Source organism: Erpetoichthys calabaricus, chromosome 7 (assembly GCF_900747795.2).
Source record: "Erpetoichthys calabaricus chromosome 7, fErpCal1.3, whole genome shotgun sequence".
NCBI classification, from domain to species: Eukaryota; Metazoa; Chordata; class Cladistia; order Polypteriformes; family Polypteridae; genus Erpetoichthys; species Erpetoichthys calabaricus.
In genome coordinates, this window is record NC_041400.2 from 2490466 (window position 1) to 2516686 (window position 26221).

Below are 26221 nucleotides of genomic sequence, written 5' to 3' on the forward strand. Positions count from 1 at the left end.
CCACGCAGGGAGGACCCGGGAATCGAACCCAGGTCCCCAGATCTCCCAACTGCGAGGCAGCAGCGCTACCCACTGCGCCACCGTGCCACCTAAAGAAAATATTTCACCCAAAAATTATAGGTTTTTTTAAGACGTTACTTACCCCATGTACATTGTAGTGGTGGACGAGAAAAAAATTTTAATGTCACGTTTTCATGGAAAATTGAAATACTGAATATTCGAACCCTGTGGCATCAATAGCTGCATTATTTGTATGAAAATGTGCTCTATAAATAAATGTTGTTGTTGTTGATAGGGGATCGATGCTGGACAGTGGCAAACGATGTGAAAAACGTCCTTGCAAAAACAAATAGTGACGTGACACGTGTCGCGTGATCCACATGTCCAATATGGTCAAAATTTGTGAATGTTCTGCTCAGATATCACTAACGGTTACTTGCTGCAAATGTTAGCTGTCAACAAGGAAGACACCATTCCCACAATGCAGTGCATTTGAATGTCCTTCATCAGTGAAAGAGGTTTGGGGGGGCAGATCTTCAGTTCTTCAACAATCTGATGAATTGGTGTCTTCTTTTAGATCACGTGGATGGCCGGGTGCGCGTGCGTTGTTTACCCAGGGAAGAGATGTCAGCAGGATGCATTATGGGAAGAAGGAAAGCCGGTGAAGGGGGTGTGGTGTGTGGCTGGGAGAACTCGGGTTGTGTCGTTCATGTGGGTGTTACTTTGACAGAGCTTTGGAGATGGTTGAAGACCACGCTCAACCCTTCATGGCAGCAGCATTTCCTAATGGCCACACTGCAAAAATGAACATACCCTCAGTGTCCCTACCTCGGAGACATGAAGTGTGGGGACAGAGAGTCAGTGGGACAATATGTGAGGCAAACACCCTGCAAAAATTTGATTAGGAATGGTTTGAGGAACAAGTCAAAAAGTTCCGGGTGTTGAATTGTCTTCCAAATTGCCCAGATCTCAATCCGATCGTACGTCAGTGAGATGTGCGACAAAAAACAAGTCCAGTTCATGAAGGTCCCGAACCGCACAACATACAGGACTTTAAGGGTCTTCTGCTCAAATAGCACAGGGCATCTTCAGAGATCTGGTGGAGTCCATGCCTTGACAGGACAAAGCTGTTTTGGTGGTATGAGGGGAATGTGGCTGATTGATATACGGAATGACGTATGGATTACTAAATTATAGGGGGACTGAACTTTACTCTCACTCTGTGGCGCTCCACACACCCACCTGCTCACTCTGACGTCTGTTCTTTCCAGCTTTGTTTCGTGTTCCACCTCCATTGGCCTTGCCTCACTCCCATAATGCTCCTCACACAGCTTTTCTCTTCAATGCCAAAATGGCCGCTTTAGCAGCAAAAATAGATTAGAGTTTTACACACCCAACGGTTGTCTGACCTTCTTTTCATTTTTCGGTATAAGAATACGTTTGTTCTTTAGAGTTGTGTCTGCATTGACTGTAATTCAAAAAGCACCTACTGCAGTTGCCATGTCTCTGTCTCACCTGTCCTCCTGTCTGTCCTCAGAGCATGACTTGGCTGATTTTGTTGCAGCACTTGTTCTTCGGGGACATTTGCCAGGACGGTTCAATTTACGGTCCACGCAAATGACTGCGAGGCTCCGACTCCACCGGCCTGCGGAGACGTTGTAAAAATTTGGGATGAGTTGTCTCGTCGTTAGATTTGTTACTAGGATAAAAAAAAAAATCAGCAAATAGGGAATTTTAAACTTTTGAGTTCTCCATCGTTGTTGCATGTTTAGCAGACATTTTCAAACAAGGACGTTTAAATTGGAAAGAAGACGCAGAGTTTCATCTTGTAATTATCTTCCTCTGTTGTATTTTATAGGTAAACTCCAAAAAGCCGAGTACATTTTGAGCAGTCTGATCAATAACAGTGGTGCCACAGGTAAGTTTTCATTTTTAATCTAAAGATGTACGTCCGCCACTACCAAAAAGAAGAGAATTGCATTCCATTTGTCACACGGTGAAGCTGAGCAGTCAGAAGTCCTAATCATTTGTGGCCCCCGTGTGTTTGTGCTACCCAAGTGGCAAAGTAAACGTGGATGCCCTCATGAAAGCTGGTGTTTCAGCAACAAACGCTAACTAAATAGCTGGCTCTGTAGTGTGGGTGGGAGAAGAAATACGATGAGCAAGAAAGGCGCAGAAAGTAGATTGTCACGTCTGATTAACATTTTCATGCTCTTGGCCACCATAAAGAGATAGATAGATAGATAGAGTGAAAGGCACTATATAATAGATAAATAGAGTGAAAGGCACTATATAATAGATAGATAGATAGATAGATAGATAGATAGATAGATAGATAGATAGATAGATAGATAGATAGATAGATAGATTCTTTATTAATCCCAAGGGGAAATTCACATAATCCAGCAGCACCTTACTGATACAAAAAACAATATTAAATTAAAGATTGATAATAATGCAGGTAAAAAACAGACAATAACTTTATATAATGTTAACGTTTATCCCCCCTGGGTGGAACTGAAGAGTCGCATAGTTTGGGGGAGGAACGATCTCCTCAGTCTGTCAGTGGAGCAGGACGGTGACAGCAGTCTGTCGCTGAAGCTGCTCCTCTGTCTGGAGATGACATTATTTAGTGGATGCAGTGGATTCTCCATAATTGATAGGAGCCTGCTGAGCGCCCATCGCTCTGCCACAGATGTTAAACTGTCCAGCTCCATGCCAACAATAGAGCCTGCCTTCCTCACCAGTTTGTCCAGGCGTGAGGCGTCTTTCTTCTTAATGCTGCCTCCCCAGCACACCACCGCGTAGAAGAGGGCACTCGCCACAACCGTCTGCAGCATCTTATTGCAGATGTTGAAGGACGCCAGCCTTCTAAGGAAGTATAACCGGCTCTGTCCTTTCTTACACAGGGCATCAGTATTGGCAGTCCAGTCTAATTTATCATCCAGCTGCACTCCCAGATATTTATAGGTCTGCACCATCTGCACACAGTCACCTCTGATGATCACGGGGTCCATGAGGGTTAGAGAGTACGGCAGTAAGCCACCATTGAGCGCGTCTCAAGCTACCGTGGGCTAGTCCGTTACTGTCCGTGCTGCTGATGTTACCTTCTCGATATTCAGTATTATGGATTAAGTCAATTCTTTCAACGTATAAAGTGTTATTGTACTTCCTGGTCGCGTTTCAGGTTGACGTCAAACTCTGAAGTTGGATAAATCTGGACTTGAGAGACCAGGCCAGAGTTTTTGCAAGTAGGAATTCCAAGTTTGGGGTGCATTTTCTTTCCGCTTTCCAAGTCAGAGATCAGAAGTTCCGAGTTTTAGTGGAATGCATTTTTACAAAATGGAAGATCACATTTCAGCGCGCCACCCTTTCTTTCTTTCCATCTATTTAGAGTCCTGTGGGGAGACGTGGTAGAACAGTGGCGGGCATGGCCGCGTCACACCTCCCGTATCCCGAGTCTTTTTTTTTTTTTTTTTTTTTTTTTTTTTAAGTGTCCATTTTCCATGTTCTCCTGGTGTCCGAGTTCATCTCATCCCGGATTGTTGTGGTCACTAAAAATGTGTTACTCGGTGACTCTAAATTGCTGCTGTGTGGGCTTACGTGTGAGTGGGTCCTACCCAAGGCTAATTCCTGCTCTGGCCGCTCGAGACTCTGAATTGGTTTAAGTGTTTTCTTTTAATTATGTGCACCACCAGTTCAGACTCCTTCATTCCATCTGACCTTCAGGAGGTTCGACTGGCAATTGTGAATCTTGTCAGAGTCGTCCGTCTCGAAAACGTTCAGCCGTCAGTTTGCAGAGTCGCATCAGATATTAGAGAACTCAGTGCAAAAGTGCCAACCCGTCCCTCCATTTTCTGATCTGCACCTCTGAGTGCGGCACAGGGAGCGGGAGCCTGTCCTGTAGTCATCCAGAGGCTTTCTTTTATCAAGTTTCGTTTTTCTCCCTCTGTCTGTGCTGTGGTGCGTAACGTCTTTATTGTAGGCGCCTGCCTGCTCCCAGAGAGCACCTTTTAATTGGTGGATCTGCGCTGGTATCCCGAAGGTTACTGGTTCGAATCCCCGTCACTGCCAAAATGTGATGCTACTCTGCTGGGCCCTTGATCAAGGCCCTTAACCTGTAATTGCTCCAGGGGCGCTGACTGTACAATGGCTGACCCTGCGCTCTGACCCCAAGGGGTATACGAAAAACCAAGTAATTTCCTTCGGGATTAATAAAGTATCCATCCATCCATTTTCCAACCCGCTGAATCCGAACACAGGGTCACGGGGGTCTGCTGGAGCCAATCCCAGCCAACAAAGGGCGCAAGGCAGGAACCAATTCCAGGCAGGGTGCCAACCCACCGCAGTAATAAAGTATAATTAAATAAATAATAAAAAAAATTGTTGTCACTTGTCATGTGTTGTGATCTGTCTTCGCAGGGCGCTGGGTGTACCACCTAGAGAGTGACAAGGTGCTGGTGCAGGCCGTCAGCGTGCAGATTCGAGGCCAGATTCTGCAGAAGCTTGGTAAGCAATCCCTTGGTTTGACTTTGTCTTGGTGGGGGACGTCGTAAATGTTAGTCCGCACTGCACAGTTCAGGTGATAGCCCACCACCTGCAGACTCCGCTGTTCATCCAGAGATTTTAACGTAAAGTAGAATTTATACAAATTATGCAAAATCACACAGGTAAGGAATGTTTCAGCAGTTTATCTGTTAGCAGATGTGGACAAATGTGTCGGTCCCCCTACAGTTCACTGAGAAAGTGCCCTTTGCCTCCTGAAAAGTGACAAAATGAAAAGCAGTTGTCCCCTGTGTACCTGCTGCGTGCCTTTGATATGTCATCGAGTTAAGCGAAGCAAGTGTGACAAGAGATCAAGTATTGCATATTCTGCAAGGATCGTCTAAGATGGCCCATTGGGACCCCTAGAAAAGATCCTCAGTAATTGGATTTTGAGGGATTTTTCAAACTTGCCATTTCCTTGTTCATATCACAGACATCTACAGTCATGCAATCAGTCATTAAGCTGATTTAAATGGAGAAAAGTCGTCATGCTGCTGTTTGGTGTCATCGTGTGTCCCACACTGAACGTGGACCAGAGAAAGCAAAGGAAACGATAGACCAGCAGCTTGATGTGCTTGAGGCAACAAAAGAAGCTGAAGGTCTGTGAGACTGTCGCCAACCTCCTACCAAGTACCACCTTCAACCTGGCATAACACTAACATGTGGTAAAACGTGGAGTGATGTGATAAACGTAAATCAGAAATAATATACAGTGCGTACAGTGCAGTTCACTTAGCCAAATCAGGAAGACCCTGATGGATGGGTGTGCCAAGGTACCTGATGTTGCTGTGATTGGCGTCACCACCCTGAACTGGAGTACATAGACTGAGAGCCTCCGTTGTTATTTTGTATGGTGCCTTTAGAGAGCACACTCAATATTTAGGTGCTGTAAGGGCACTGGAATGGACATGACGAGGGAAACACGCTGACTGTGTTAGGTGTGGACTTGGGTTAACTGTGTTTTGTGTCTGCTTCTCTTTCAGGTCTCTGGTATGAGGCTGCTGAGCTCACTAGCGCCTCGCTTATCGGATTCAATGCACTCCCAATACCCGACAAAAAGGTCTGTATGCTCATCTGTCTGGGAACTGGTGGAAGGTTTTAGAAAACGGTGCTGAGAATACAAAAAAATACGACTAAGAGCTCCACAAGTACAGAACTACAGCAGGAGAACATCGCCATTGTCGGTCCAGCTTTCACAAAAGTCAATACAATCATCGCTCATGATCGACACCAAATGGGGCTCCTGCCGTAAAACAGCCTGTCCCATAACATTGTGTTTAACTCCCAGGAGGAAATATGAGAAAATTCAAATAAAAATGAAATACGTAGGTAGAGCAATACTCACTGATTATGGTGTTGGAGAATGGCGACATGTGACATGATGGTTAGCACACGCAAGTAAGAAATTCACTCTGGTCAGCACACATAATAATACTGCTACGCTATTAATATTCTATCTATTATATAGTGCCATTCATCTATCTATCGTTAATATAGTGCCTTTCACCTCTATCTGTCTTTCTGTCCATCTGTCTATTATATAGTATGGGGTGTCCAACTCTGGTCCTGGAGGGCTGCAGTGGCTGCAGGTTTTCATTCTAACCCTTTTCCTAATCAGTAACAGGTTTACACTGCTAATTCATTCCTTTTCCCTTCATAATGTTCTAATTTTAATAGCCCTGTTTTTAAGGATTTAGTCCTCTCAGTTGATTTGTTTCTTCATTAAATGACAGCCAAACAGAAATGAGACGTGAAATGAGCTGACAAATGACCAGCTAAACTAGAACATCAAACTCCAGCCAATTTCACTCCAACCGGTTTCTTAATGAGAAGCCAATTCTTGCTGTTAATTAAAGCCGTTATTGAATATCAGGACTTGTTGCTGCTCTCGTTCTGCCACAGCAGACTCTTGATTTTCTGATTTTTTCTAAGACCACCATCAAGATGTTTTAGTGACCTGAGCAGACCAACATGACCGAGACCGTCACCTTTATTTATTTTCAGGTGAGCTGGTCATGTGGCGGCGTGTGTTGTGTGTCATTAATATCTGGCTGCTCATTAAGGAAAAAGAAACAACTAAGGGGTCCGAGTCACGTCAATTAAAATGAAGGCAAAATGAGTCAATCAGCAGCAAAAACAGCTCACTGATTAAGAGGATGGTTAGAATGAAAACCTGCAGTCACTGTGGCCCACCAGGACCAGAATTGGACACCTCTGATATAGTGCCTTTCATATCTATCTATCTATCTATCTATCTCTGTCTGTATGTCTATTAATTATATAGTGTCTGTCTGTCTGTCTAATTATCTATTAATTATATAGTGCCTTTCATATCTATCTATCTATGTATCTATCTATCTCTGTCTGTATGTGTATTAATTATATAGTATCTGTCTGTCTATCTGTATTAATTATATAGTGCCTTTCACATATCTATCTATCTATCTATCTATCTATCTATCTATCTATCTATCTATCTATCTCTGTCTGTATGTCTATTAATTATATAGTATCTGTCTGTCTGTCTATCTATTAATTATATAGTGCCTTTCATAGCTATCTGTCTATCTATTAATTATATAGTGCCTTTCACATCTATCTATCTATCTATCTATCTATCTATCTATCTATCTATCTATCTATCTATCTATCTCTGTCTGTATGTCTATTAATTATATAGTGTCTGTCTGTCTGTCTGTCTGTCTATCTATCTATTAATTATATAGTGCCTTTCATATCTATCTATCTATCTATCTATCTATCTATCTATCTATCTATCTATCTATCTATCTATCTATCTCTGTCTGTATGTCTATTAATTATATAGTATCTGTCTGTCTATCTATCTATTAATTATATAGTGCCTTTCACATCTATCTATCTATCTATCTATCTATCTATCTATCTATCTATCTATCTATCTATCTATCTCTGTCTGTATGTCTATTAATTATATAGTATCTGTCTGTCTATCTATCTATCTATTAATTATATAGTGCCTTTCACATCTATCTATCTATCTATCTATCTATCTATCTATCTATCTATCTATCTATCTCTGTCTGTATGTCTATTAATTATATAGTATCTGTCTGTCTGTCTATCTATTAATTATATAGTGCCTTTCATATCTATCTGTCTATCTATTAATTATACAGTGCCTTTCATATCTATCTATCTATCTATCTATCTATCTATCTATCTATCTATCTATCTCTGTCTGTATGTCTATTAATTATATAGTATCTGTCTGTCTGTCTATCTATTAATTATATAGTGCCTTTCATAGCTATCTGTCTATCTATTAATTATATAGTGCCTTTCACATCTATCTATCTATCTATCTATCTATCTATCTATCTATCTATCTATCTATCTATCTATCTCTGTCTGTATGTCTATTAATTATATAGTGTCTGTCTGTCTATCTATCTATTAATTATATAGTGCCTTTCATATCTATCTATCTATCTATCTATCTATCTATCTATCTATCTATCTATCTATCTATCTATCTCTGTCTGTATGTCTATTAATTATATAGTATCTGTCTGTCTATCTATCTATCTATTAATTATATAGTGCCTTTCACATCTATCTATCTATCTATCTATCTATCTATCTATCTATCTATCTATCTATCTATCTATCTCTGTCTGTATGTCTATTAATTATATAGTATCTGTCTGTCTATCTATCTATCTATCTATTAATTATATAGTGCCTTTCACATCTATCTATCTATCTATCTATCTATCTATCTATCTATCTATCTATCTATCTATCTATCTATCTATCTATCTATCTCTGTCTGTATGTCTATTAATTATATAGTATCTGTCTGTCTGTCTATCTATTAATTATATAGTGCCTTTCATATCTATCTGTCTATCTATTAATTATACAGTGCCTTTCATATCTATCTATCTATCTATCTATCTATCTATCTATCTATCTATCTATCTATCTATCTATCTATCTATCTATCTATCTATCTATCTATCTATCTATCTCTGTTTTCCCCTTCAGGATGCGTCATTAAGACTCTCGCTGTACTCTGTAAACCATAAAGGCTTTCCCACCCAGGGTCGAGCCTGACGTCTTTTAGGCAGGCAGAGTCGCGTGGTGCTTAAGACTTTGGACTTCAAACCCTGAGGTCGTGGGTTCATGTCCCACTACTGACACATGTGTGACCCTGAGCAGGTCACTTCACCTGCCTGTGCTCCAGTTGGGAGAAAACAAAAGAAAGAAAATGTCCCCAATTGTGCCTCAAATGTAAGTTGCCTTGTATAAGAGTGAATGTTAACAATACGTCTACTCATTTTGAACACTGTGAATGTCTAACAGTCCACTAGCTGGTTTCCCGCTGAGCTCCTCGGCCTGCGTTAAACTTGTATTTTCCTGGGCTCTGCCTGCTGCACTTTCACTTGTGTCTATATGGTGTAATGTGTGTTCCCGTTGTCCACTGACACAGCTGGCTCTGATTTTTGGGGGTGACAGGACGATGCAGCTGAACTTTCCCAGGTCTGTTTAGTTAAGGGGAGCACTGAGCAGGTGTGGGCTGGAGGCTCAGGTTCCCAGTAACAGAAGAGCCGGCTGCTTATGTAAGGCTCAGCTTTGCAATTTAAAAATCCAATTGGCAACTACACCAACAGGAGTTCTTCTTAGTCCAAAGACTGACATTGCTGGATCTCCAGTAAGTCGGCATCCTGCTGCCACTCGGAGAGGTTAAGCAGCTGAGACTGAGTGCCTCCCTCAGTAGAGACACCGTGACCTGGACCTGCTCAGGGGAAGCGTGACCGTAGAGAAGCAACCTGACAGTTTGAAAGCCCAGCTGACCGCCGTGTAGAAAGGGGGAGTTCCCCTTCACCTCCACTGGCAGAGAAGAACATTCTGTAATCCCAAGACCCCAAGTTCAATTCCTGCTGCTCCTGTCTAAGGCAGGTTGTGCAGATGAGAGGGGGTGACGTCCTGCTGTGAGCAGTGACCCTCTCGGCTTAGTGTTCGCTTTTTCTTTGAGTGTAACTGAGATTTGTTTCTAGGCTTAGTGTTCAGGGATATCCCAGAATGCATCAGTCCATCTTGGAGGACAGAGAGCATGTCCGTTTTTTAAAGAATGCATTTTTGGGTGTTTTGAGGCCATCAAGACAGCAGAACTTACTTACTTTAAGGGGGTTTCATTCATGGGGTCTTTAATGTCACATGTGCAGAGTATTCTATAGAGAAGATGTAACTTTCTTCTAGGCCAAGTGTTGGAAATGAATTGACTAATGTGGGTGACGTGTGTTCTTTCGAAGGGCATCGGTTCATCGCTGGGGATTCTGGCCTACATATTGGTGTCGATGAATGACGACGAATTCCAGAGGTTTAGGAAGAACTGCGCCATAAATTTGGTAAGTACCTCACCAGACTTGCTTACCTTACTAGATCAGAGTGGCTCTCATGTTTCTTCACATTTTACTTTACATGGGGATACAAGCCGAGCTGAGTGGTCTCCAGTTAATCGGCTCATCCTGGTTGTCTTTTTTTTTTTTCTAGAACTAACTGCATTTCCTGTTCTTATTTCAAAATGTCACCACACATTTTGTTACATTGGCTTGAGAACGCGTACGCACACACATCATGGCTGCTGCGTGTTCATTTGATGCATCCTCTGAGCAGATCCTCAGAAATTAACGCAACGCGTGCGCGAATTGCAGTATCAGCAAAAAGTCGGGGGGCGCAGTGTGCTAAAAGTTGGAATGTGACGTCAGAGTCTCGGTTTACTATCGACATGTGACAGAAAGCCGCTTTGCTGATCCTACGAGATTGGTGTGCTCGCTTCGATGTTTGACGAATGGTTCGAAGTGGTGAAGTAAAGTGCCAACATACAGATGTATTCGTGGTGCTTTTATATTCAAGCGTCGGATATTCCCGATCGTAACGACACGATACATTTTAAAAGTCTCACAAACCGTCTTCTGTGCCGTCTTTTTTTCTAGGGCTTCCTCCGGTACTGACAGCAGCGGCAAACAGCAACAGATCGCTACACTGAGCACATTAAATGTTTGATATTCCAGCTCTCTGCACATTTAGAATCCTTAGATTTATACTTGATATCACTTTCATGATGAAATGAATTAAAGTATGTATGTTATATGTTACAGATAAATCGGTAATTTCGTTTAAATAATGAACACTGTTAATAATGACACACATGGGGGTGACACGGTAGCGTTGCTGGTATTCCCTGCTTGGAGTTTCCATGTTTTCCTGCTGGGTTTCCACCGTGTGCTCTGGTTACCTTCCAAAAATATGCAGATTTGGTGACACTAAAATGACGCCAGCGTGTATGTGTATTCACCTTGCGATAAGTGAAAGGCCTCGTCCAGGGATTGTTTCTGCCTCGTGCCCAGTGCTAGCTGAAATGGACAAATCCCTGGACTGCTGGATTTAATCATTAAACATCCTTTTCAGGGATATCGCAGTAAGGTGTCATCAGAGTTTAATGGCTGTTCCAGGCAATTCACAACACAGTGAAGCCGAACCTGTTCTCCCCATGATAATATCTCGCACTGCCACCTGGTGGATTCCTCCAGATTTACGTCAAGTACGTGCACAGTATAAACAGTACAACGCTTGCGTAGCAGGAGTGTCCATTGCAGCATGCGTCACATCGCGTGACGTATAACTCCGGCCTAAGAGACGCAGCTTGACTGGAGACGTCTGGTTGTGAAAACGAATCAAAGGGGGCCGTCTGAAATGGATGGAGTGCGCTGAATAAATACGGACCCTGCTGTGTCACATCCTGTTCAGATCGTTGGCCACTTGTTGTGAAATAATCAGCCTCGACACACACACAAAATGGTTTGGGGCCACTGCCCGTATATTATCCCTGGCTGCAGAAAGAGTAATCACAAGTCACCGTGAAGTGTAGTGTTTGGAGTCCAGGATTGAACTGAGGTATACTGATGTTGTCCGGTCTTTTAAAGCAGGGAATGGGAAGTGATGTCATCGAAGTCCAGAACAGGAAGTGAGGTCACTCTTGGGGATTGGGGGGCTTGGGCGAAGCTGGAAGGGGTGTCATCAAGGCGTATTTGACCTGTAGAAACAACAGAGGAAGGTTTAGTGCACCCCGCCATGCCCTGGCCTGGTATGGTATTGCCTTCATTTGGTCCATTTAGTTTCTTCCTATGCGCGCGTGTGTGCCATTGTTCATGAGCCCCCCCAAGTCGGACTGCCATTCACCTTTGTACTCTCAGAGGACTTGCAGGGCAAAATGAATGAATGACGGGGACAGGGAAATGAGGTTGGGGAAAATGGGCCATTACCAAACACGAGGACGCTGGCCGTTACCGTAGTCAGAAGGGACAGCAAAACCTTTGAAACCAGAAGAGCGAGGACACGTTTCTGAGGGTCCGTTTTAGAGATCCAAACCACAGAGGATGAATGGAGTGTTGTAGCTGACAGCAGATGTTGCAACGCGTAAAACTGTTTCAGCCCACCTAACAACAGAAGCCACCAAATGAATATAACAAAATGGCACCTTTGGAATGGTAAACAACAGAAAAATATTAACATTTATAAACCCATCTGGAAATGTTCTACAAGACACAAAACTGATATTTCCACGCATTTACTCCACGGAGTACGTTGTTATTCCATAAAAATCATTTTTAAAAAATGTTACCCCTCAGAGCAATAGGCATCCAAAAGGAGGGAGTCGGCGCTTGGCAACGGAAATGCCAGTGACTTGTGTTGGTGTGGCAGTCACTACCAAGGGCTTGGCTGAGTTGAAGCGGGGTGTGCCACAGGTTGAAAAGCCACTGAGGAAGCTCGTTTTGAGAAGACGAACTTCACCTCGATTCAATTGTGGGCACTCGCTGCGCCATGAGAGATGCCACAAGCTACTCTGTGGTTGCGATGACAGAAGTCCGTGGCCATGCGCCATTTTAGATGTGAGGACCGCTCAGGCTTGGGAGGGTGTAGGTGTACGAGGTAGCGCCGTGGAGCGGCTGCAGCCTGCTGATTGGGGTCGTCGGCCATTCCACGTGGAGATATATGTGGTTCAGTCGATCGCCTCATTAGTGCTCTGGGGTTGGAAATCAGTGCATCCCTATTCGTATAAAAGAAAATGGAGCAGAAAACGGGACAAAAAAAAAAAGGAAAAGAGACAGAAGTCAAAACGAAAGTAAGGAAGCCGGAGAGGACAAGGATCCTGAGAGCTGGTGCCTGATGGAGAATGGCGGCAGGTGGGGTCCGGAATGTCGTCCCGAGATGAGCACATCGCATTGCACATGAAACACAATAGTCACGTGAACCAATTTTTCACTGTTCTCACTGTTTTCTCCCCCCCCAGGGCTTCAAAGGCTGTGACCATCGACTCCTGTCCGCTGCAGGGGCAGCTAGACGTTCGGCAGCGTTCAGCCAGTACACCCCCTTGTTTGTCCTGAGCAGTACAGTGAGTATTTCGAGGCGGGTGTCGACATATCACACCATATAGTAGTATCTTCACGCAGCTGCCGGCCACTACGCGAGCACATTCAGCACTACGATCAGCTGATGCTGATACATCACTTTTCGTTTTCGATCTCCAGATCACTTGTATCAAAATCAGAGTGCAATAAATCAGAGTCCTATTCAGCAATAATACGCAAAACATTGTCTACGGAGTATTTTGTTTTGCACATTTGCTTCGCTCTTTCATCAGATCCGCCTTTAGCTCCAGTAGCCGGAAGCTGTGAGAAGAGAGCTCTGACCGGCCGACAGCTGCTCTGCTGTGCATACTGACCAGCTGCCGAAGAAATATTTAGCCTCTCAAAGAGTTAAAATGGCATTTCACCGCTAAACAGCACTTGAGCTAACAGCGGCCATGAGCGTCATGTGCCATATACACGGGTGTAACAGAAAGAGATGACAGTGATAAAGAGCTGGGCTGCTGTGATGGCCACCCTGTATATCTAGAGGCAGTGAATTTCAAAGAACACGTAAACTGTTGCAGAGTTGTCTCTGTCGCTACCCGATCTGCGCGCATAGGCGTATTGAAAGCCTAGCATGCCGTAAAGTGTTCACGCATGCGTCAAACAGGTTGGGCAGCACTGTAAAGTGTGCGATGATGTAGCCTTTCAATACGCACACGTGCGCGGATCGTTTCGGCAACAGGAACCAGGTAGTGACACACACCGCATGCACTAATGAAAAAAACAAAAAAAGTACAGTTTACGGCACGGCTCGATCTGAACTGTGCATGCCAATTCACAACTTGACAAATATTCTTCCAAGACGTTATAAAATTCAAAAGCTGTCATCTTTTCCAGTAAGAAGTCCACTTACAGATGGAGATAAACGTCAACACAAAAATGACTCGCAAGTACAATTCAAACCTGACGAGTGACGTGTGTTGTAAAACATTAGACATGCGCAGAACAAATCGGGCAGCGTCGTGAAAATGAATTTTAATTAAGCAGAGAGCGCGTGCGCGAGACAAATTGGATGGGGACTCGTGTCGCAAAGTAGAAAAACGCGGATCAGGCAGGGTCGTAATAGTAATGTTCTGCGCATGCGCACACGGCTCTGGTTGTCTTTGTGCGCTTGCGCACGCAAATCGGGTAGCGACAGTCTCTACACAGCACTGTTCAAGATGGAGGAGCTTCCAGTTTTGGGCCCCTCTGACATTTAACATTATACAAAGTTATTGTCTGTTTTTCACCTGCATTATTATTATTATCAATCTTTAATTTAATATTATTTATTGTATCAGTATGCTGCTGCTGGATAATGTGAATTTCCCATTGGGATTAATAAAGTATCTATCTATCTATCTATCTATCTATCTATCTATCTATCTATCTATCTATCTATCTATCTATCTATCTATCTATCTATCTATCTATTATATAGTGCCTTTCACTCTATCTATCTATCTATCTATCTATCTATCTATCTATCTATCTATCTATCTATCTATCTATCTATCTATCTATCTATCTATCTATCTATCTGTCCATCCAGTTGGACAGACACCCGAAGTGACGTCAAAGATGTCATAGCCATCTTGGGAGAAAGAGAGAGAGGCATTAGGACACAGCGCCAACCCCTGGTGTGGCATAGAATTGCAGCCACTAGGGCCCTTTAGCTGTAATAACAGTAATATAGAAAAGGCCATTGAGGGTGGTTAATGAAGGGCAATGAAGCGTATCAAAAATAACAGCCAAGCTGCATACACGCTGGTCTCGGGAGCCCACCGGTTACTTCTGTGCCTCAAAGTAAAAGTCTGGAGAGGGCAGCTGACACCACCAACAAAGGGCTTTGCTCCGATGTCTTGGCCTGTCGTATGTTTGGTCACACAACCAGTAAACCTCCTGACCGCGTCTGCATGTTTCACAGAGTGAGCCCCGCGTTTGATTATCTTAATGATAAAGTGATCACTGAGTGGACATGTAGACCACTGAGGACTTCATTCAAGTTCAGCAAAAAGCAATTTGTCCTAAGAAGCCGTACAGTTACCATCTTAGCTGGCTGGCTGGCTGAATCACCAAAACAGTTCAGCCATTACAGTTATTTTAGTTCACTCTGAAGCATTTCTTTGCATTTTGTTTGCTATTCTGACCAACCTTATAATTTACGAGTGCTCGAGTTCTTAAACATTATAAGAATTAAAATTCTGACAACTTGGACCAGTCAATTTAGACAAAAACCAATACATACAGTAACTCCACATACAGCCTCGCACTGCGGCTTTTGCCACCTGAATTAAAATATTTGAAGTGGAGGGATTTGTACTTTGGAGGAAATCAAACTCCTTGATGTTACTGCAAGCTCGGCAGTCACTCGCCGCGTAGTTAAAGGGGACGTGCGTAAATCTGCTGACTCCCACCCCTCGCGTGCCTTTTTCTGCTGATGAAGGTTGTGCTGTCTGTGCTGTTCTGCCATTCTTTACCTTTCAGACACTTCCTCCTCCGCACTCGAGCCACCGTTGTTTCTGAATGGCTGTCATTCACGCTGCCAGGGTAGACAGCACACATTGAACAGCAACAAATTGTACCCACCAAGGCGGAACCCTTTGGTAGAACTTTCTGCATTTGAAAAAGCCCCCCGTTTCACTCTGGATTTAATTTCCTGGCACGCCGAGGCTCTTCAGTGGGTGGACTGCTGACCATGACGTCTGCACTAAAAGACGAGTGTATGCTGCTGACACACAAGCCGCCAGTCGAGCTGCCCTCAAAGCGAGTGAGCCACGTGGACTGGAGCTCTGATAATGTCTTTATAAATAAATGAGTAATAAGACTTTATTTATTTATTTGATGAACACACATTATTAGTGTATTTCAGGTGGTACACCTCCTTCAGAGCACGAAAGACCTTTAAGAAACTCCAAGTGGGCACTGTAGAAAACGCAACATCAAGAAGCCTAAAAACTTTCATTATCTCATTAAAATACATATATTGGGTTTTATACTGTAAGCTCTGTGCGGGTTGGTGTATATATACTGTATATTGTGACTGCGTGCAGGAATGACAGCTGCACTTGGGAAAGTTTGGGGCACCAACTGCGTCATCCCCTTTATTGTCTAAAAACCACTCACAACAAAATAAAACACTCCTTCCTGTTAATCACATTAATACAATACAATACAATACAATTTATTTGTGTAGCCAAAAAATCGCACAAGAAGTGCCACAGTGGGCTTTAACAGGCCCTTCCTCTTGACAGCCCCCCCTGCCTTGACTGTGTAAGAATAATTAATAATAATTTTTTGCATTTATATAGCGCTTTTCTCACTACTCAAAGCTCTCAGCAATTGAGGTTAAAGGCCTTGCTTAAGGGCCCAACAGAGCAGAGTCCCTTTTGGCATTTACGGGATTCGAATCGGCAACCTCCCGATCGCCAGTGCAGGTCCCTAACCTCAGAGCCACCACTCTGCCTAAGAAGACAAGGAAAAACTCCCAAAAAAAAGCCTTGTAGGGAAAAAATGGAAGAAACTTCCGGAAAGGCAGTTCAGAGTGAGACCCCTTACCAGGTAGGTTGGGCGTGCAGCGGGTGTCAAAAACAAGGGGGTCAATACAACACAATACAATGCACAGAACAGAACAAATCCTCAATACAGTATAAAAATAAAAATTTTACAAATACGTACCAGAATTTAACAGTAGATGATATCCCGTAATATGATTTGGATTTGTTTAGAGTCCTGGAGACCTCAGCCATCAAGCTGCCTCCCCCATTTCGCCATTCCACTGCTGGTCCAGCCAATCCGAAGACAGGACCCCTCTACCCCGCAATTCCTTTGATCTTCCATCAGGGATGACTTAACCTTAGGCAGGCAAAACAACTTGGCAGGTGGGCCGTGGCACCAAGTGGCACATTTGAGTACCAAGAAGAAAAACAGAATAAGTGTGGGTTAGTAAGAAATTCTAACTATCATGTTACTTCTGTTTTAGTGCTAATGACTAACAACAGAGATGCAGTCTGAGTTAATCAGCAGCTCTAGTCAGGGTGTGCTAAACTGAAGTAGTGAGTCTTCAACCGGGATTCAAAAGCTGAGACCGAAGGGGCATCTCTTATCACAACATCCGGCGCCGCCGAGAGTGGCAGCCTTTTCAGCAGCTCCGTGTAGGACTATATGTGTATGTGTATTTTTCTACTTTTATTTTTCTATTTTTATTTATTGATCACTCCTATTACTTTATTTTATGTGGATTCGTTCCCTGGACACACTTACTTTTACAACGTGGGCATGGATTTTTACACGCCGAGACTCGCCTATTCAAGTACTCAACTTCGAGCGCTGAGAACAAATGCCAGTGCCGGTGTGGTTCCCTATTTACCCGACGAGGTAAGAAGGCGGTATCGTGGCAGCAGAGCCGGCACTAAGCTAAAAATGAAGCAGCTTGCGAGAAAGTGGCGTTTCAAGCCTTCGGTGCCTTCTGTGATTCTGGGAAATGTGAACTCAATCTCAAATAAGATCGACGAACTGGCTGCGCTGGTGAAAAATGTCAGAACCTTCAGAGAATGCAGTTTGTTGTGTTTCTGCGAAACGTGGCTAACTAACACCATCCCAGATGCTAACGTGGAGCTACCCGGGTTTAGCACCGTTAGAGCGGACAGAGACGCAAGTACCTGTGGGAAGCACAAAGGAGGAGGACTCGCTCTCTATGTTAATACACGGTGGTGTAACTCTGGACATGTTAAAGTCAAAATCTCCACTTGCTGCAGGGACATCGAACTGTTGGCCGTAAGTCTGCGACCCTATTACTTGCCCAGAGAGTTTGGACATGTCATTGTTGTCATCGTGTACATTCCTCCTCGGGCGGACGTGGAGATAGCGAGTGACATCATCCATTCTGCTGTTGCTAAGTTACAAACGCAGCACCCCGAGGCACTTGTGCTAATCGCTGGAGACTTTAACCATGTGACGCTGGACAAAACATTACCTGCATTCTCCCAGTATGTGGACTGCAACACCCGGGGAAATAAGACTATTGATTTACTGTATGCAAACGTTAAAGACGCATACAGTGCCACCCCGCTGCCTGCGCTTGGGAAAGGAGATCATAACCTGGTTCTGCTTCAGCCTCACTACAAACCAAAAGTGAGAGTCCTACCTACAACCACACGATCATTCAGGAAGTGGACCCCGGAGGCTGAGAATACTCTGAGACAATGTTTTGGAACTACAGACTGGGATATCCTGCAGGGATCACATAGTGAGAACATTGAGGAGGTTGTTGACTGCACTACTGACTACATCAACTTCTGTATGGACATTGTAGTTCCAGTAAGAACAGTACGCTGCTATGCTAACAACAAGCCATGGATCACAAGTGACATCAAGGGCCTTTTGAACCAAAAGAAAAGGGCCTTTAAAGACGGCGATCAGCATGAGCTCAAGCGCGTGCAGAAGGAACTCCGAGTCCAGCTCAGGGCGGCGAAAGAGCAGTACAGGAGAAAGCTGGAGCAGAAGTTGCAGAACAACAGCATGAAAGAAGTGTGGGATGGGATGAAGATCATCACTGGCTGCAGCTCAAAGCGGGGTACCACCATCGAGAGAGACGTGAAGAGAGCAAACCAAATGAACATCTTCTTTAACAGGTTTGACCACCCTAACCCACTCTCACCTCGGAGTACTGCACTCTGTACACATCCTTCTGCTGATACCAACATAGGAGAGACATCCCCACCCACAATTACAGCAGCTCAAGTGAGCAGAGAGCTGAGGAAACTTTGTGCCAGCAAAGCAGCAGGTCCAGATGGAGTATCGCCACGACTGCTGAAGGTCTGTGCATCAGAGCTGGGGGGTCCTCTACAGCGCATCTTCAACCTGAGCCTGGAACAGGGGAAAGTCCCGAGGCTTTGGAAAACATCTTGCATCACCCCAGTCCCAAAGGTATCACGTCCTGGTGAGCTGAATGACTTCCGGCCTGTCGCTCTAACATCACATGTGATGAAGACCATGGAGCGGCTGCTGCTTCACCACCTGAGGCCACAGGTCCAACACGCCCTCGACCCTCTGCAGTTCGCATACCAGGAGAAGGTGGGAGCGGAAGATGCCATCATCTATATGCTACATCGATCCCTCTCCCACTTGGACAGAGGCAATGGCGCTGTAAGAATTATGTTTCTAGACTTCTCTAGCGCCTTCAACACCATCCAACCTCTGCTCCTTAGGGACAAGATGACAGAGATGGGAGTAGATTCATACCTGGTGGCATGGATCGTGGACTATCTTACAAACAGACCTCAGTATGTGCGTCTCGGGAATTGCAGATCTGACATTGTGGTCAGCAACGCAGGAGCACCGCAGGGGACTGTACTTTCTCCGGTCCTGTTCAGCCTATATACATCAGACTTCCAATACAACTCAGAGTCCTGCCACGTGCAAAAGTTTGCTGACGACACTGCTATCATGGGCTGCATCAGGAGTGGGCAGGAGGAGGAGTATAGAAACCTCATCAAGGACTTTGTTAAATGGTGCGACTTAAACCACCTACAACTGAACACCAGCAAAACCAAGGAACTGGTGGTGGATTTTAGGAGACCCAGGCCCCTCATGGACCCCGTGATCATCAGAGGTGACTGTGTGCAGAGGGTACAGACCTATAAATACCTGGGAGTGCAGCTGGACGATAAATTGGACTGGACTGCCAATACTGATTCTTTGTGCAAGAAAGGACAGAGCCGCCTGTACTTCCTTAGAAGACTGGCATCCTTCAACATCTGCAGTAAGATGCTGCAGATGTTCTATCAGATGGTTGTGGCGAGTGCCCTCTTCTACGCAGTGGTGTGCTGGGGAGGCAGCGTTAAGAAGAAGGATGCCTCACGCCTGGACAAACTGGTGAGGAAGGCAGGCTCTATTGTTGGCATAGAACTGGACGGTTTGACATCTGTGACAGAGCAACGGGCACTCAGCAGGCTCCTTTCAATTATGGAGAATCCACTACATCCATTAAACAGTGTCATCTCCAGACAGAGGAGCAGTTTCAGCGACAGACTGCTGTCACTGTCCTGCTCCACTAATAGACTGAGAAGATCATTCCTCCCCCAAACTATGCGACTCTTCAATTCCACCAGAGGGGGTAAACGTTGAACATTATTCAAGTTATTGTCTGTTTTTTTACCTGCATTTTTTTATTACTCTTTAATTTAATATTTTTTGCTGCTGGAGTATGTGAATTTCCCCCTGGGATTAATAAAGTATCTATCTATCTATCTATCTATCTATCTATCTATCTATCTATCTATCTATCTATCTATCTATCTATCTATCTATCTATCTATCTATCTTATAGTAGTATTAATCAAGGCAACAGAAGCAAGGTTGGCGGGCTGGATCACCAAGGTTGTATCCGTACAGCTGGGTCGCTCAAGCCAGTAATGGCACCTCCTTCTGACACGCCTGGATTTTTATGGCAGCTGAACCAAAAGGAGCGGGGCCAGTTGCCCTCACTGGGCTTTTCAGCACTGTAGAGAAAGAAGGAGATGATGGTGTTAGCGGTAACACTCCCTCTCATTCCAGTGGGTTTTTACATAACTCGTCTGTGCCTGTGAGGAGGACCTCCAGGATCATCCGATGTAAGCAATACCAACACGTGACATGAGCGGTCACAGTTGCTGATGGTGTTGCCTCTTTTTCTGCCCACAACTCCAAGAAGACATAATAATATATATATACAGTTAGGTCCATAAATGTTTGGACAGAGACGACTTTTTTCTAATTTTGGTTCTGTACATCACCACAATGAATTTTAAATGAAACAACTCCGATGCAGTTGAAGTGCAGACTTTCAGCTTTAATTCAGTGGGGTGAACAAAACGATTGCATAAAAATGTGAGGCCACTAAAGCATTTTTTGAACACAATCCCTTCATTTCAGGGGCTCAAAAGTAATTGTACAAATTCAATAACTGGAAATTAAATGTTCATTTCTAATCCTTGGTTGAAAACCCTTTGCTGGCAATGACAGCCTGAAGTCTTGAACTCCTGGACATCACCAGATGTTGGGTTTCCTCCTTTTGAATGCTCTGCCAGGCCTTTACTGCAGCGGCTTTCAGTTGCTGTTTGTTTGTCGGCCTTTCTGTCTGAAGTTTAGTCTTCAACAAGTGAAATGCCTGCTCAGTTGGGTTAAGATCAGGTGACTGACTTGGCCATTCCAGAATTTTCCACTTCTTTGCTTTAATAAACTCCTGGGTTGCTTTGGCTGTATGTTTTGGGTCATTGTCCTTCTGTATCATGAATCAATTTGACTGCTGTATTTAGCTGGATTTGAGCAGACAGTATGTCTCTGAACACCTCAGAATTCATTCGGCTGCTTCTGTCCTGTGTCACATCATCAATAAACACAAGTGTCCCAGTGCCACTGGCAGCCATGCATGCCCAAGCCATCACACTGCCTCCCTCCACCATGTTTTACAGATGATGTGGTACACTTTGGATAATGAGCTGTTCCACGCCTTCTCCATACTTTTTTGTTGCCATCATTCTGGTAGAGGTTGATCTTGGTTTCATCTGTCCAAAGAATGTTTTTCCAGAACTGTGCTGGCTTTGTTAGATGTTCTTTAGCAAAGTCCAATCTCACCTTTCTATTCTTGAGGCTCATGAGTGGCTTGCACCTTGCAGTGCACCCTCTGGATTTACTTTCATGCAGTCTTCTCTTTATGGTAGACTTGGATATCGATACGCCCGCCTACCCCCTGGAGAGTGTTGTTCACTTGTTTGGCTGTTGTGAAGGGGTTTCTCTTCACCATGGAAATGATTCTGTGATCATCCACCACTGTTGTCTTCCGTGGATGTCCAGGTCTTTTTGTGTAGCTGAGTTCCCCAGTGCTTGCTTTCTTTCTCAGGATGTACCAAACTGTAGATTTTGCCACTCGTAATATTGTAGCAATTTCTCAGATGGTTTTTTTCTGATGGCGGCTTTCACCTGCATGGAGACCTCCTTTGACCACATGTTGTCTGTTCACAGCAAAATCTTCCACATGCAAGCACCACACCTCAAATCGTCTCCATTCAGTTTGGTCCTGCACCTCCTCCACAGTCAGATCCTTTTCTTTCAGATCTTCTTTTACTTTATCCATCCACCTCCACTATGGCATTCCTTGTTTAATCTTCCTCTGGACTTCCATTCCCATCACCCTTTCACCCACTTTTGCTGGTCTTACCACTGTCTTACCTTTACCCTTTTCTTTAATTCTTGGATCACATAACACTCCTCATACCTTCTTCCAATTGTTCCATCCACATTGCACTCTTTGGCTTATCTCCGCATCTAATTGTCCATCTTGGGCTACCATTGATCCAAGATATTTAAACTTCTCCACTCTTTTCAATGCCTGTCCCTGCAGGCTAACCTCTGACTCCTGATCGTCATGAAACCTCAGATATTGTGTCATCTTCTTCTTCTTCTTCTTCCTATTTATCTTCATTATTCCATTTTCCAAAGCCCCTCTCCATTCTTCCAGCTTTCTATCCACTTCTTCCTTGCTGGTGTTACACATCAGCACAAAGTCTGCAACAGGGGGGATTGGTCTTTCATCCCATGACTCAACCCATCCATGACCAGATCAAAGAGGTCAGAACCTCAAGAAGATTCGTGGTGCAGACTTCTTCTAATGGGATCTTGTTTGTTACTCCAACCTGAGACCTCACTACGTCATACATATCCTTGTCAACCCTCACACACTTCTCATGTCCTCCTTTCTCTCTCCTGCACCTCCAGACCTCTTGACGTGACACTCCATCATAAACCTTCTCCACATCAGTGACCACCAAATGTTTCTTGATGCTTCTCTGTCAACTGACTCAATGCAAAGGTTGCATCAATTGTTCCTCTCTCTAGCATAAAACCAAACCGCTTCTCCCCTATGGTGGTCTCTTCCCTAAGCCTTCTCTCTCTAACCCCATGTGTGACACCAGCTTTATCCCAGGTGTGGCCTTCTAAATACAATGAAGTTCTCCTTTATAATCCATCCGTGTTTATCATGGCACAGGACAGTGCCAATGTGTTGTGTGTTGTTTGGACATGGAGGCACAATACAACTGGACCCCACTGAATCACTAGTGGTGTCCCATTGTGTCTAACTTATTATGTGTACTTTAGTGTGGTGCCCACTCACACTGTGCCAGTTTAGCGTCACTATTTAACCTAGCCTGTATGTCTTTGGTATATGACAGGAAGAACAGAAAGCCCAAGAAGACATGGGGAGGACATGCAAACTCCACCCAGAGATGCACCCTGGCTCTTTATACAGTAAAAACAAACAACAAAAATCCATTAGATGGAGAACAAGTTCAGGAGATGTTCAGGGCTTGATGTTACTGAAGTAAATTTACACAACAGGAGTTTCAGGATGTCTCAAATGTGGTGTGTCTTCTTCTTCTTCTTTTGTTTTCCAGCTTGTCTGTGGGTCGTGTTTGCTGTCTTTCAGTCTGTCATCTGCTTGTCCTCCAGAAAACAAACTGACGTATTTGAACGAAGCCAAGGAGGCTTTCACAGTTGGACTTCTGACCAGAAGGAGTGAAGAAATTGTCACAAGCAAGCATGAGCTGCACTGTTTTATTAAGGCCATTTTCTGCCTCACGGTCACTAACAAATGGCTGGGTGAGGCCCAGACGGTAGTGGAAGAGGCCGAGAACATGTGCAAGGAGGCCATGCGAAAGTTTTATGTGTACATTAAAGCAGAGAGCAAGGAGAAAGAGAATCTGGCCCAGGAGATCTTGGTACTTGTCAGCCGTGTGAAGTCTCTTTTGCAAGTGACGGATTTTCCTAATTCCGACATCAACTCTTTTGTCCCAGATAGCTACAAGAGCTCATTGGAAGAACCGGTGGTTTTATCCCAAATCGGCTTTGACGAAATCATTGAAAGTTACTCCCAGTACCACACCACCATTTCTGAAGCTTTTGAAATATCCTGCAGGGAGTCTAAAGAGCAAAGGCAGACAGTCGGCGAAGCTTGTATCACAGCAATGAAAACGGATACCAAAGACGTCGACACTGAGTGGTTCACCGAAAGCCGCCACTCCTTGTCCAGTCAGGAAAGCGGAGACGGTCTCAGTCGAGCTGAAAAGAGACGTCGGGAATTTGCTAGAAAAGCTGGGCCGATGCATTCAAGCGAAAACGACGACGGAAAAACGTCCCTCAGCGACAGTCGGTCCTCGGGGTCTTCGTGGTTCCGGCTTTCTGAGTCAGATGTATCCAGCGGCTGGGAGGAAATCACTGATTGTCCGGTAGAACCAGAAAGAAATCAAGCAGCAGATTTTGACACGCAGTGTTCAACCTACTATGACGAAATGAGTGAAGGCAACCTCAATTCTCAAGAAATGCGGCAGCTTTCCTTGCAGAAAACTAAAATGGATCTTTCACCTCTCCCTCCTTCGGCAAAAGGGCCATCTATTTCATCTGAATGTGGTGACTCACTAACCATAGTTTCGGTGCATAAGGAGGAAAAGGGGGGACCGTCAGATACGCATAACTTTAAGGACAGTGTTGAACACTCTCTTAGTCAAACCAGAAAGCAAAACGAGTCCGCAAATAAGGAAGAAACCGGGAGTCCATCGAAAATCCAGAACATGGAGGAGACTCGTGAACCCCCCTATGACCAAACTAAAAACCCAAACGAGTCCCAGTCTTTTAAAGGTCTCCACTTGCCAACACATGAGCTCTTTGACACGATTGACACCCAAGCAGAAACCATTGATGATGCTGATGACTTCTTAATGGCTGCAGGGCGAAATTCCTCAAGGATCCCCGGTGTTAATCAAGTTGAAGATGAGCTTGGACGAGGCAGCAAACTGAAGGAGTCTGAGGGAAGTCCTCCTGACACTTCTCTTCAGAACGTCGCACGTCACGGTGAGAAAGAAGACGGTGCCGGTGAGTTGAGACCACCAGTCCCAGCAGACAGCGACAACTTCTGTGATCAGGAAACGGAAGAGGGCGACGAAAAAGACGACTATCTCTCGCAGATCCTCAACTCCAGTCACAGTTCAATTTCTTCTCTCAAGTCCTCGTTTGGAGCTTCATTCTCCTCTGGCAGTTTTTCGGAAGTGGACAGCCCTTCCTTCCTTAATTCCAGCGCCGATTCATTTGTCTTTGTCCAAGGGCAGAAAGAAATGGAAATTTTAGAGAAGCGGACCCTAAAGCCAGAAGATTACAAACAGCTGCTGTCGGGGGTGAGCCATACGTGGCTTCTGGAAAGATTTCAAGACACGGGTGTGTTTAAGCCAAAGAGGCTCAGAGAAGTGTACAGTAAGTTGATATTATTATTATTATTATTTGGGTCTTCTGTGTTTGATGACTTTCCATTTTTGTTCTCTCAGGATCTTCAGCTGATTAAAGAAATAGTTCACCCAAACATGATGTCTCTTTTTATACGTTACGTCCCTATATAGTTTGCAGTGATGGCCAAGAACAATTTTAATCTAGAATGGACATAACATGATTTGTAACAGGACAGAACCTAATGGTGACCAGCGCTGGACAGCAGCAGACAAAAATCCCCTGCACATACGTAATGCATAAGTCAGGTCATCTAGTTGAATGCTCACAGATGTGCAAAACACATTTATTTTATGTTAAGTAATTATTACAGTAATAAATCTGGAAAATGAAAGTCATCCCCAAGCAATGAAGCCCCTTCACACGGGATCACATTGTTGAGTTAACGTCCTGCCTCTCCTCCTCATTTCATTGGTCAAGAGTCCTGTCGCCAAGTGCTGGCCCCTGAGGCCTGGAACTGCACCAGAGGGTGAGGTCACCATAACATCCAGATCTGTCATCCTTTAGCCTGAGAGACCAATAACCGATCGGGTATACCCACTAGACACCTGCCCTCTCACGAGTACACCTGCTAACCCCCGTTTGACCACTTAAGGGTGACACCTAAATATTTTTGTTTTCTCGTTTCAGATGCTCTGCTTTTAAAATGTTCTAAAACGTCCGCGAGCCCCGGAGTGTGGACAGCCCAAGAAACTCAGGTGTACATTGGGGCCCCTCTCGGACGCAAAGGCAAACAGAGATCGGCGTTTTGGGTTCAGTTTTTACATCAGGAAGAAATGTTAGGCAGGTGAGTGCTATTGAGAAACGAGGGTGCCATCCCTCTCCATTTTACGTCTTCACACGAGCTGTAAACTCGGGACCTCTGACTCAGTAGACCAAATCTTATCTAGTTGTGCTGAAGGAGAGCTTATTTGGCTGCTGTGTAA

General features: G+C 44.3%; 1 protein-coding gene across 2 annotated transcripts in view; it reads left to right on the forward strand.

The window, feature by feature from the left end:
* Positions 1–26221, forward strand: part of alpk1 (alpha-kinase 1) — a 134962-nt gene that overhangs the window by 91588 nt on the left and 17153 nt on the right. For both annotated transcript variants that reach the window (XM_028805091.2, XM_028805092.2), the window contains exons 7-13: positions 1859–1918; positions 4423–4509; positions 5529–5605; positions 9843–9938; positions 12884–12985; positions 23417–25265; positions 25926–26082. In XM_028805091.2, coding sequence (XP_028660924.1) covers positions 1859–1918; positions 4423–4509; positions 5529–5605; positions 9843–9938; positions 12884–12985; positions 23417–25265; positions 25926–26082 — 2428 coding nt within the window. The remainder of the gene's footprint in view (positions 1–1858; positions 1919–4422; positions 4510–5528; positions 5606–9842; positions 9939–12883; positions 12986–23416; positions 25266–25925; positions 26083–26221) is intronic.